Below are 12,622 nucleotides of genomic sequence, written 5' to 3'. Positions count from 1 at the left end.
TACTTACAACATGAGGCAATGAATAAAGAGCATAACACCTTGTAACACATTATAAACTGAAATATAAATGAACGTTTTCTATTTTAAGGCTTGGATGCATCACACAGTCAGTTCAAACCTCACGGGTTTTGGTCAGCAAAATCTGGGCTGTGAGAAATCCCTCAACTTGGAATTCCCAATGGGAGGTCGACATGAATGCAGAATAAGCAAGCGAGGTTAGCGAGTGAGGGAGGAGTGGGGTATGTGTGTGTGTGTGTGTGTGTGTGTGTTCTAAAAGGATTCCTATCACAGGTTCTGAGGTACAGAACTTAATCGCAATAATTATTCTGATAAGACATTCAGCAACACAAAACCACACTGAACACCCCCCACCCCGTGCGCGCTCACACACACATACACACACACACACACACACACTCACACTAGATGTGTTAATCAGTTATAATCTCACTGTGTCTCTTTCTCATGTATACACACACTTTCTCATTTGCCACTCAGTGAAATGGTGCTTCAGGATGTGTCTTTGCTGCAATCTTGCCTAATGAGAGCTTAAAGTTTCCCATGATTCTCTACTCACAGGGTGTGAAACCTTAGCAACACATATACCTCAGCTGGAATGTGAAGCTCGCTTGAAAGTTTGGCATTTGGTGTCCTAATAAGTGCCTGGAGTGTTAAAGAAAATGAACCTCGGCTGTGTCTCATTCACGGATTCAGCTTTGTTTATTTATTAGCAACAGCGCTGCAGGTGGAAAGTTCATTGAACCACATCTAATGTGCACCATGCAAGATTTCCCAGCGTGCTCTCAGACTAATGATAAGGACAGTAAGATAGAAGCCAGCAGGAACTTGACTAGAGTTGCAGGACAACCTGAAAGCAGCAGGAACAACACTTAAACAAAGAGCAATAAGCAGTGAAGTGTACCTCAATCACCTTCATTCCTACACCTCTGCTAAAAAAAAAAGAAGGACAGAGATGTGCATCTAAAACAGGGGTGTCCAATCTTATCCATAAAGAGCCGGTGTGGGTGCAGGTTTTCATTCCAACCAGGCAGGAGCCACACCTGATTCCACCTGTTTAATCAGCTGACCTTGGCTTTCAGTAGACTCAGGTGTGGTTTCAGCAGGTGACACATGATGAGTCTCACCTGGGTCATATAACTGGCAGTCTACTTATTTGTGTCTCTGTGTGTTTTCAGTTTTTTTTTCCCCATAACCCTGTGAGCGAGAGAGAGACCGCTTGGCAGAGGTTGCGAAGCACACACAAATACACAAACAAACACACACACACCGTGAAGCGTGAACTTGAACCTGATGGAGTTAAAGCGAGTTTTGTGTTTCCTGTTGAGTTTTGAAAGTGCGCTGGAAAACCACACCGCGGTTCTACAGTGTACAAAATCAAAAGACATTATAGATCTGGTTTGAATAAACAAGAATAGAACTCTTCCTGTATCATGAGGCAAAAAAATGAAAGACGCACCCCTTCTTGAAGGCCGGTTACGTTTCTGTGGGATGGTTCTCAAGATGGCGTAAAAGGTTTCTCCCAAGGGGACGAGTGTGCGTTTAAAACATGGGCAGTATGTGTCATGTAAATGGCCGTAACACCCACACACACACACACACACACACACACACACACACACACACACACACACTGTAGCCGTAGCTGAAAATTGCAATTATTTATCTCTATCAGGGAACGTGAAAGGACGTCAATCCTCAGGGTAAATCCAGACATCTAGCTGAGGACCTGAAGACATCATGAAATGGCTGCGTAAATAAATGAAAGGAATTCCGGGATAATCCAATTGTGTCCTTTAGTGCCGGGACCAAGGCACTAATGGCATCTAGTGGATGCTGCATAATTGAAACAAATGTGCCAATTAGACTGTCATTTCTCACATCGTCTGCCACACACTTAGCCTGGCTAATTTGTGTCTGTCGCCTCACACCTCCATCACCTTTCTCTCTCTCTCTCTCTCGCTCTCTCTCGCTCTCTCTCTGTCTTTTTGTTTTCTTACTTTCTTCCTTTTCTGTCTCTCTCTATCTCTTTCTCTCTTTCCTCCCATCTGCTTTCTCTCTCCTCAGCACATCTTTTCATCATTAGCCCAGAGCCGAGAGGGAAAATGAGAGAGACCGATAGAGAGAGAGAGAGAGAGAGAGAGAGAGAGAGACATGCACCAGCATGCAGAACAGTGAGGGGAACTCGGCCTTCACGCTGCATTAATTGCCGCTTTTAACTCCCAGATTTCCCAGATGGAGAACTGATGAAAACACAAAGACAGAAAGACGCACAACTTCAGGCACAAGACCTCACTGCCAGCCTCAGATTCATTTATTCATTATTTGAATTTTGCTTTAATTAATCCGCGACCCTGACCAGGATAAAGCGGATACTGAAGATGTATGAATGCATGATAATGAGAGCTCCGATTCGAGCGCGAGGACCTTCTGATCTCATCAACAGCTCTTCTTTTACATCTCATTTCTTTTTCAGTGTTTAAGCAGCCGCCATGAAGTGGCAGCGGTCATTCCAGCCGATACTTGATATTGATTTAATGATGTCACTTGACGTATTGTGTGTGAGTGTGTGCGCGCGTGTCCTGTAGAGGTAGGAGTCCGGAAAACACTACATGTAAGGAGTTACGTACTCGGAGTCATGCTGTTATAGGAAAATAATCAATCATACAGTGTGCTTTTTATCTGTTTACAGTTGCATTTAATGTTTCGGAATGTCCGCGAAAACAAGTTAGTTCCTGTTCTATGGCAGCTGTGCACAGATGTTCCCTCACCAGCCTGTCCTGATGAGAAGCCTCGTCAGTGTGAATGGGACGTGCAGATAACCACCAGGAGAGGTTTTATCCAGACAAATCTTCATAATGATAAATTTCAAAATCCGGGAGTGTATAATAATAAATTACAGCCACCACGGACGTGCTTGTGCATGAGCTCGTCTTCATTATGCTAATTAATGGCTTTCATTCATTATTAGCCAAAAAAGAAAGCAAGATCCAAACCAGGGAAAGCAAATATACAAGTGTTATCTGTATTATAACAGAACGGATGTAACGTCTACTAATAATCAATAACGATAATAAATCAATTGGTTATATGAGATAAGTAGATCATCTCTTTTAGATCTTTACACACCCAGATCTGCACGTGTGTGTGTGTGTGTTATTTAGTGATTATGCTAATGAGAGGGTGGGGACAGTACACTCTGTAGGAGCGCCCTGAAGTGACAGAAGCGGCGCCGGGGTTTACAGACGCTCAGCTGGGAATGACTGCAAACTAAATGCCATAGAATTAAAATGCTCCACTATACAGAGGATATCACAGTGTGTGTGTGTGTGTGTGTGTGTGTGTGTGAGAGAGTGTGTGTGTGTGTGTGAGAGAAAGAGAGACTTCTTCAGACTTTAATCAGCAGGATTAGACCAATTTGTATCTATCTATCTATCTATCTATCTATCTTCTTATCTTTCTATCTAACTATCTATTATGATTATTTATTTATTTATTTATTTATTTATTTATTTTGTAATTTGTACATTAGTACACACGTTTGTACTGCTTTGCTGATTTTTTTAAATTGATTAAAAATCAATTTTTTTAATGTGGTACTTTGTTAGAAGGAACTTTGTTAGAGTGAGACTTCATGAAGCAATTTCAGCCATAATTAGACGAAGAATAACAATCACCGGACTCATAAAACTTTGTCCGATTTAGAATAAAAATATCGAGATTTGAAAGAATCGACTCACAAGTCAAATGAACTGACTCGCTGAAAAGAGCCAGAATTCCCAACACTACTGGTGAACTGTCTTAACTGTGCATATTGAACTGTGTATAGTAAAGATTCTAGAGATTCAGATTCTGTCTCTCTCTCTCTCACTCAGGTGGAGTGGTTAAAGAACGATGAGCTGGTGAGTTCGCTCGACGACGACAACATCGACACTCGAGCCGACCACAACCTGATCATTAACGAAGCACGACTCTCCGACTCTGGGAACTACACCTGCCTGGCCAGCAACATCGTTGCCAAGAGACGCAGCGCCACGGCTACTGTGGTCGTCTTTGGTGAGACACATATACACACACACACACACACACTTCCGTGTGGCCATGATGCCATGAACCTCTGTTTTCTGTTTCAATACTGATTGCACTTAATGGTGTTCATCTGCCCATATGGTTGTACGTCATACATTAACGTAGAATATTTGAGTCCTGAGTAGAAGTGAGAACTCATTCCCAATCCTGCATTCACATTCACATTCACGTTCCTACTAGCCAAGACACCACTGGTAGTGTTTTCAGTGTCAAATGGCGTGACACTTGCTGCGTATAATTAGCTAGCGCTAATCACCAACATTGGTGTTTATCCTGCAGCGTTGTGTCTAAAGTGTAGGAATTTAAAGTGTTGATCTCTGAGGGAGTTTTTTTCCCCCCCAAGAGTAACTCAGCATAAAGCTGGGAATTGAGACTCCGATTGTAACTGCGTGGACGGCGTTAGCGCTGAAACAAAGCACTCTCACACTGTGATTTAATGTCTTCTAAGCATTTAGTGCTACATTAAGAAAAAACTTCAACTCACTTAATGGCAGTGTTGCTTTCTACTAAATAAAAGCCACTGGCTATTTAGCATTTAGTAGCAAACCGCTCTCCATTAGCATTTATCGTTAGCCATGTTAGCGTTTCTGAGTATAATATTTATGCTAACGAGAAATCCTCGATCCCCTCAGCGTGTTCACTCAGAAATGAGAAAGCTTGTGGAGGGACAAATGTTTATGGTTTTTCTCCATGAATGCGCGGTAATCTTAATCCTTAATGCTATAGCCCAGAGAGTCAATTACAGCGCAGCATTAAAAATCAATACGTCTTTATAAACGTGGAGGCGTGAAGCTGCTCCGTCTTAATCCCATTTCAACACGCACCGTGTGCTCATCCATCACTCACACAGTCCCGAAACTACGCTCAGACACCACTGCTAGCACAGAGACCAGAGCCAGGACGGTGTGTGTGTGTGTGTGTGTGTGTGTGTGTGTGTGTGTGTGTAAGAGAGAGAGAGTGTGTGTGTTCAGATGAAGCTCCACATCTGAAGCCCTTCTGAAGTTCTGAAGAGCTTCTGTTCTTCTTTAGTGGAACAGCCCTAACATCACAAACCTGTCTGTCCGTCTGTCTCACCAGCTCTCATGCTGTCTGTCCGTCTGTCTGTCTGTCGATCTATTTATCTATGCCTCTGTCTGTCTGTCTGTCTGTCTGTTTATAGCTCTGTTTATCTGGTTGTCTATTCCTCTATCTATCTGTCTATCTGTCCTTTAGTCTGGCTGTCTATTTATCTATACTCCTGTCTGTCTGTCTGTGTCTCTATCCCCTTGTCTGTCTGTCTTTCTTTCTGTAAATCTCTTTATTCCTCTGCCTGTCTGTCTCTCTGTCCCTTTGTCTGTCTGTCTATCTATCTGTCTTTTAATCCCTTTGTCTGTCCTTCTGTCTTTCTGCCTCTGTTTTTCTATCCCTTTGTGTCTATGTCTGTCTATCCACCAATCAGTCTATCTGTCTATCTATCTGTCTGTCTGTCTGTCTGTCTGTTGTGTCTGTCTGTTGTGTCTGTCTCTATTTAGTTAGAACCTGTAGTGTTTTTTGCTATACACTGTACAGTTAAGGTGTAACAGCGCTGCTGGTTGTCGTTGGTAACGGCATGTCTTGTTCTGCTTTATCCCTCATCAGCAGCTAATTCTCTCTCTCTCTCTCTCTGTAGTGAACGGAGGCTGGTCTCTGTGGACGGAGTGGTCTCAGTGCAGTGTGGATTGTGGGAGAGGAGTACAGAAGCGCTCTCGGACCTGCACTAACCCGGCTCCGCTGAACGGAGGAGCGTTCTGCGAGGGCATGTCCGTACAGAAGAGCACTTGTAACGCACTCTGTCCTGGTCAGCGCTCCTCTACACCTTTACCTACACACTCCTATAAAGCCCGACTCTAACCATCCATCACTTGTTCATTCCTCACTGCCGTGCTTCAGACTCGAGGCTGTGAGATCACACAGACGTGTTTCACTAAATGTCAGAAAAGGAAGTCGAGAAAAGGAAGTGTTTTATTTAAACACGAATAATAGTTACGTGTAGAAGGAAGAGAAGAAGTGATGTGTCACCAAACACACATAGTGATGAGGAAGCACAAACTGTCACCTCTTCTCTCTCAACTGTCATCTCTTTACACCAATATTTCCACCTCTAATTTCGGAAGATGAAAGCTAAGATTTGGAAAGCGCTAACTAGCAGCTATACACAGTCATTCCTCCACCAGCCTTTTTTTTTTTTTCTTAGCTAAAAAAAAAAACAATGCAAAATCATAAAATCAGTGTCAGAAAACTTACTTACTGTTACAAAGCTCTGACACTGGAGACTCCTTCCAAACATGTTAAACATCTCCTTGTAAAAAACATCACCAGATCAACTATTACACGTTTTTCTTTGTTAAACAACAGCACGTTTTTAATCTGTGCATTCTTTATCTTAGATTATGTGGCACATCCACTATTGAAGTATCTATGGCTTGGGTGATTCAACTTTTCAGATAGTTTTAGACAGTTTTTTTAGACAATGTGCACCATTTGGGGATTGATTCCTACAGATATGAATAGAATTCGTGGTGAACTGACAGCTAGCGTGCTATAATGACTCTGTCCTGCACTTAATCCTGGAGGACAGAGGAAGGAAGCAGTGCCCGTCTAGCAGACAGTCTGCAGCTGCTCATGTCCTGTCCCCGTTTTCACGCAAATGAATTAGTTCGGGTCCCTTTGAGCGCCAGTGGACCCGGCCGTGACCCACTTCTCAGCATTATTTTAATAATCACCTCGCTCTCCGAGCCGCGGCAGGCAATAACCTGCTGATTTAATTGCCTCGGTTCCTTCTCTCTGGGAAAGCAGCTTAAAACTCATATTTATATACGAGCCGCTTCATCACGCCGCACTCATTTGAATTATTACCCGCTAAAAAAAAAGGGAAGGTAATTTTAAAGCATGCCGGAGCGTTTTATTTTATCGACGTCTTTCCAAATGAAGTCGTTTAGCCTCGGACTCCTTTAAGTTAAGACGATTACGGCGATTATAGCTTGTTCTAGGAACGAAAGAGCCGCTGTTGTTTTCCTGATTTTTCACTAAGAGTCACGTTCACTGAGAGCTCCAGTCGCATTGCTCATTCCTCAGAACGGCTCTGCGCGACGGTGGCAGCAATTGGCTCGTTTGTTTCTGCAGAAAGCGTTTTCGCAGTGTTTCCATCGATCATCTCCGCCCTCCGCGTAAAACAGACGTGATGTATGAATTGCCCGCAACATCTGGATCGCTATAAACATTTGTCTTTTTTGTGCAGGCTTTGACTATATGCCGCACCGAAGATTCCAAAGACTCGAAAGCCAGATCAATTTGAATGTCGCCGGTTCTTTATTCTCATTTCGTTTTGCTTTATTGACCACGTTTTGTGAACGAGAAAGGCTTATAAATCAGATACAAATTTTTAGCACAGTTGAAGTTTCCAGCCCGGCTAAAATACGGCACTGGGTCTGTCCCAAGACAGTGATTTCATAGCCCAGTGCTGTTTAGAATTCATCAGACACATTAGTGAGACATGTTACATCGAGCAAGCAACATACAGCACCTGCTCTTAACACCTGAAACCTGCGCCACATTAGCACACAAACATCATTTGCATTTAGATGAGCAGGGAAGGAGCCTCGCTCGGCCATGGAGAGCTTTACGAACTTGCAATGTAATAACTACGTAATTGTTTCCTCTAGGGCGCTCTTACGCGTGATGCTTCTTGGCAGCGCTCGAGCCGTGAGCGTAACATGTGGCGCAGTCAGATTGGCTAATTTAAACTCAACGCTCCCCCAATGAAATCATCCACGTGATGCATGGAGATTAAAACGTTCACAAGCTCCTTGTTTGAGAGATCTGGTCTGCTGGGAAAATTGAGGGCTTCTCTTAGTTCTCATTCGTTTGTTGGTTGAGCCTCAAATAGACCACGTGAGAGAGATTTGATGAAAGTGACAGGAGGGACATGTGCGATCAGCCTGGTGATTGGTGAATGTAAACGTTTACCCAGGCTTTACCAAAGATTAGCCCTGCGCACTTTACATTGAAAGTGGGCTAACTTTATCTTCGTTTGAAAGTAATGACGGATTTGTGTACCCTATGACTTTACATTGGTCTTAACCTTAACCCATGTGTCCTCAGTGGATGGAGGATGGGACGAGTGGAGCGAGTGGACGGCGTGTAACGCCCAGTGTGAGAGGCAGAGGTGGAGGGAGTGTACCGCTCCTGCTCCTCGCAACCGCGGAAGAACCTGCGAGGGCAAAGGTCATGACATGGAGAACTGCACCGGCGACCTGTGCACTCAAGGTAAAGCCTATTTGGGATCATCATCATCATCATCATCATCATCATCATTTAGCCATTTTCTTCATTGCTCTGTTTTCCATCATCCCATGGCATGATGTTTTAGTTTTAGATCTCCTTTCCCATACAGTGGCATATGCTATTAAACCCTGAAGTCATGCTCTCTTATATAAACTCGCATAAACTTTGCAAACCTGTGTGACAAAAAATTTTGGCAAAATTAATGATGTCCAATGGTATAACTGCTATACAACCCAAAATGGCTGCTATATGTATGTATGAGAAATTTCAAGCTTACAAGTAGCTTAATGTGTATAACTTGGTTTTAGTCTCTAAAACATCACCATATCAACACCATATGAACAATTTTTGCACCTTCTGACCAGTCAGACTCCAGAATTCAACAGTGTTGTAGTTGTAGAGTGAAATTAAAGGCTCATTCCAAAAAAGCACAGTTTTCACAAATCGAGGCTAAGCATTGTAGCTGTTGCCTCAATCCACGCCTTCTCGGCGAGGTTTGTTCTGCGGTCCTCCGTCTGTGGGCTGAAGCAAAGTGTCTCGGTGCCATCTGTCAGCGCATCCCGACTGTAATGATGCCATGCATCATTATCTCCAGCTGATGTTGGCACAGCCAGCATTTGGACCTCACTGCATGATCTGAATCTCCGAGTGCCTTAGTTAAGTGATTCGGGGGTGCTCTCTAATTCAGTATCTCTCTCTCTCTTTCTCTCTCTCTCTGTGTGTCTCTCTGCAGATGGGAAGATGCTGCATGATGTTAAGCCTCAGAGTGAGTCTCTTTTCTTCCATATTTCATGAATCTGATTCATTCTTCCAGAATCAGTACCGTACCTTTGGTGATATCTGCTTGGAAGAGAAGGGGTTCTGTTACAGCCTCAGTTGTTGGCTTGTTCATACGCCGGTTGAGAGAACTGGTCGTATATCATATATATGGAATCTGATATTGAGTAATTCCCTCCCATTGAAAAAGCTGTCACCGAATTGAGTTTAAATATGACAGCGCAGGCTTAAGTTGCCCAGCCGCACCCTATTACAGAGCTTTAATCAGCTTATCCTTCACTCCAAATCGTTGAATGCACCTGCCCCGATAGCAGCTCGGATACCTGAGAGGCGGGAGAGGTTTGTTTTCCTCAGACGTCACTCTTCCGAAAGGAACCACGCCGCGCCGGAGATCGGGATAATTGAGTATCGCCGCTAAACATCTGCACTCACATCTGTCAAAATATGACGTCTGATTAATGCGGTGGAAGAAGAGATAGATTCTCCGGATGAGCAAAATACCCACTGCTTTCAGGACACATCCTCCCATCCATCCATCCATCACATTTTGTTTATCAGAGGTCTGTCAGTCATCAGAAATGGCCATTTCCCACAATCCCTGCCGCAATCATTCTGCCGTTTCAAGTTCAGGTGGATTTGCAGCGGTCAGATTAGGCAGGATGAGTGATGGGATATGGCGTGTGAGCGCGAGCTATATTTAGCCGAGCTAATGGGATGCAATTACTGCACATTAGCTCACTTAAGCAACCATAGCGTGTCTTCTTATGCTCCCCTGTGTTTTGCGTTAACCCAACCAATCACCACTTAGCACATTTTAAAACGGGTGTCAGCAACATGCTCCTTCTTCCGTCTCTAAATGCGGTTTGAAATCATTACTGCAGCAGGTCAAACTGAGTCCCGCGCATAACACTCAGCATGAATCCAAGGTTAATTATGTTCTGTCCAGATAGGTTTTTTTTTAAACATGAAACTTGAACAACATGTTCTCGGCTCAGTGTCTATAAATGATTAGTGTTTATAAACTCAAATAGGCGATGTTCGTGGCTGTCCCATACCCTCTGTCACCTTCTAACCTGCCATCCGGAAGCCTACAAAGTTCAATTTCTGTTAATGCTGTTTAAACTGACAATCACTGAGACGAAGATAGGATTCATCAGACAATAAAACATCTCAGGACGTGCTGTTATACGCAAATATTCAATGACAGGGTGGTGCGATGAGTTACTGGTACCACCCCAAAGTTGACAAAGATCATTTTCCTATAAAAGAACATTAATTCCTTGCATACCACAGCAACTTGCTAATGATTACAATGTTTATTTTTTTAATGAATTAATATTGTAGAATGTCCATGAGACTTAGCACTTATGTTGTAGCAGCTAGAAACATTCTCGCCAGCATCTCTTTTTCTCCCTCTTGAAGTTACAAATAATAAGTCTTTTAGTACTGAAACTGGAGACTCCTTCCATAATTGTTAAATAAATTTATAGAAAAGATTACCATGAATGAGCTGTTACTATAGAAAGGATACCAATCAGAATCAAGAACTCAACAGTGCTGTGGTACAATTTGAAATAAATATAACAATCACACGGCTATAGTGTCTAAAAAAAGTTGAGGACAGTGTGACATCCATTGCTAAATAGTGAACACACAATGAGGGTTAAAGTTCGTTTCCTTCGGGTCAGCCTGACGAATGTGGCCACTTAACTCCAAAGCAACATTACCTCATTAGGAAACTTTAAATACAGCAGGTTGAGCTTACAAGCAGTTACCCAGCGTCGCATTCCCAGCACGGTTGATGCCCTTTTCCGTCCTCGGCGAGCTGGCAGAGTCCTCACGCTGCAGAGGTCAGCTGAACAGATGTAGCTTGGTGTGGGGTGCTGGCACACTGCGGCGTCTCTGATTAAAGTTGTGAGAGTCCTGGAATTTTGCACCTTCCCAGATCACAGACATGTGCCAAGCGCATCGTCATACGCTGCTAAACGTATGCATATTGCACCTGTTCCCGTTTGCACAGGTGTCCAAGGGATTTGCCAGACTAATCATGAGCGCTGGACGTGACAGCCATTTTTTAGCGATAGTAATTGAACCATGACCCCCGTTAATGCTCACTTTCTGTGCCAGCCATTTTTTTGGGGGGAAATTCATCTTGGAAAAGGAACTGCTTACGCCAGTAGTTACAGTTATTTACACCCTTTTTTTTTAATCAATGCTATTTCAAAATCCTGGACTATTATACAGTCACATGCCTTCTTGAAAAATTACTTTTTTAAAAGTAATTGATAATATTAACATAAAAGAAAAATGGCTTTCATAAATGAAATTATAGATTGGCTAGGTGACCACCATGACATAACACTTTTGTGTTTGGGTTTGTGTGAACCGAAATACTTCTTCATTAAAGCATGTTATGCTTGCAAACTGTAATAGTCATCCTCTCATTTGCTAAATATTTCCAATGCAGCTAATGCAAACTGCCACATCTGTGTGGTTTTGTCTTGCAGGTATGGATGGCTCCAACGAGGTGGCACTGTACTCGGGACTGGCAGCAGGAGCCATCGCCGTCACTGTCCTCATCATATCTGTGACGCTGTATCGCCGGAGCCAGAGTGAATACGGAGTGGATGTCATTGACTCGTCTGCCCTCGCTGGTGGATTCCAGTCCTTCAACTTCAAATCTACCAGACAAGGTGAGACAGGATAGACTGAATGATGGCTTAGATTGTTCAGCCCATTCATTTCTGTTCAGTGAGTATTTGATGGAGTAAAAAGTTCTAGGCAGTGGAAGCAGATGTTCGCACTCTGCTGTGTGCACGTAATAGATTTATGAGATCATGCAGTGTTGCCCTTGGCTTGCTTGAACTAAAGGTCTGTAGAGTTGTTCTTAATGCATGATAGGATGCAGAACGTAGGCTCAAAGTGTCTCAGTGTTGACCCATATGTCCTTGCTGAGATTGCTTCCTGATCAGTTCTTTATAGATGCTTGTGGCAGTTCTGTCTAAACTGCACATTCTCACCCAGACTCATCAGAGATGCATGCTGCGCTGAACATCAGTTTCATTCTTTTTTATGAGTGAGTCTATCATTCCTGTCTTGTAGCACACAGGCTGATCATGGTAACAGCAAGTCACTGTGACCATGCTGTGCTCATGGTCTGGAGAGGCAAATTTACCCTCTGGCTCCACACAACGCCCACCACACAAACCATACCAAGGGAGGAGGGGATGTGGGCTCAGTTGGGTATCTTCCCGCAACCCATCAGTCTTGTTTAACTAGCCCAGCTGTCCCAGCCCTCCTGCTCATCATTCTGAGCACTGTAAATGATTCTTATTGAGCTACTATCATTCCTCTCAATGTCACTCTCGTCTAATACACAATACGTTTTTTCCTGACACTATCCTTCCACTGGGCTAGTGTCATTCCCACCACTGGA

General features: G+C 43.4%; 1 protein-coding gene across 2 annotated transcripts in view; it reads left to right on the top strand.

The window, feature by feature from the left end:
* unc5db (unc-5 netrin receptor Db) overlaps positions 1-12,622 on the top strand; it is a 154,107-nt gene that overhangs the window by 109,493 nt on the left and 31,992 nt on the right. For both annotated transcript variants that reach the window (XM_034299177.2, XM_026940090.3), the window contains exons 5-9: positions 3,894-4,074; positions 5,756-5,923; positions 8,227-8,391; positions 9,143-9,175; positions 11,694-11,879. In XM_034299177.2, coding sequence (XP_034155068.1) covers positions 3,894-4,074; positions 5,756-5,923; positions 8,227-8,391; positions 9,143-9,175; positions 11,694-11,879 — 733 coding nt within the window. The remainder of the gene's footprint in view (positions 1-3,893; positions 4,075-5,755; positions 5,924-8,226; positions 8,392-9,142; positions 9,176-11,693; positions 11,880-12,622) is intronic.

Source organism: Pangasianodon hypophthalmus, chromosome 24 (genome assembly GCF_027358585.1).
Source record: "Pangasianodon hypophthalmus isolate fPanHyp1 chromosome 24, fPanHyp1.pri, whole genome shotgun sequence".
NCBI lineage: Eukaryota > Metazoa > Chordata > Actinopteri > Siluriformes > Pangasiidae > Pangasianodon > Pangasianodon hypophthalmus.
This window is presented reverse-complemented; position numbering and strand designations above follow the sequence as displayed.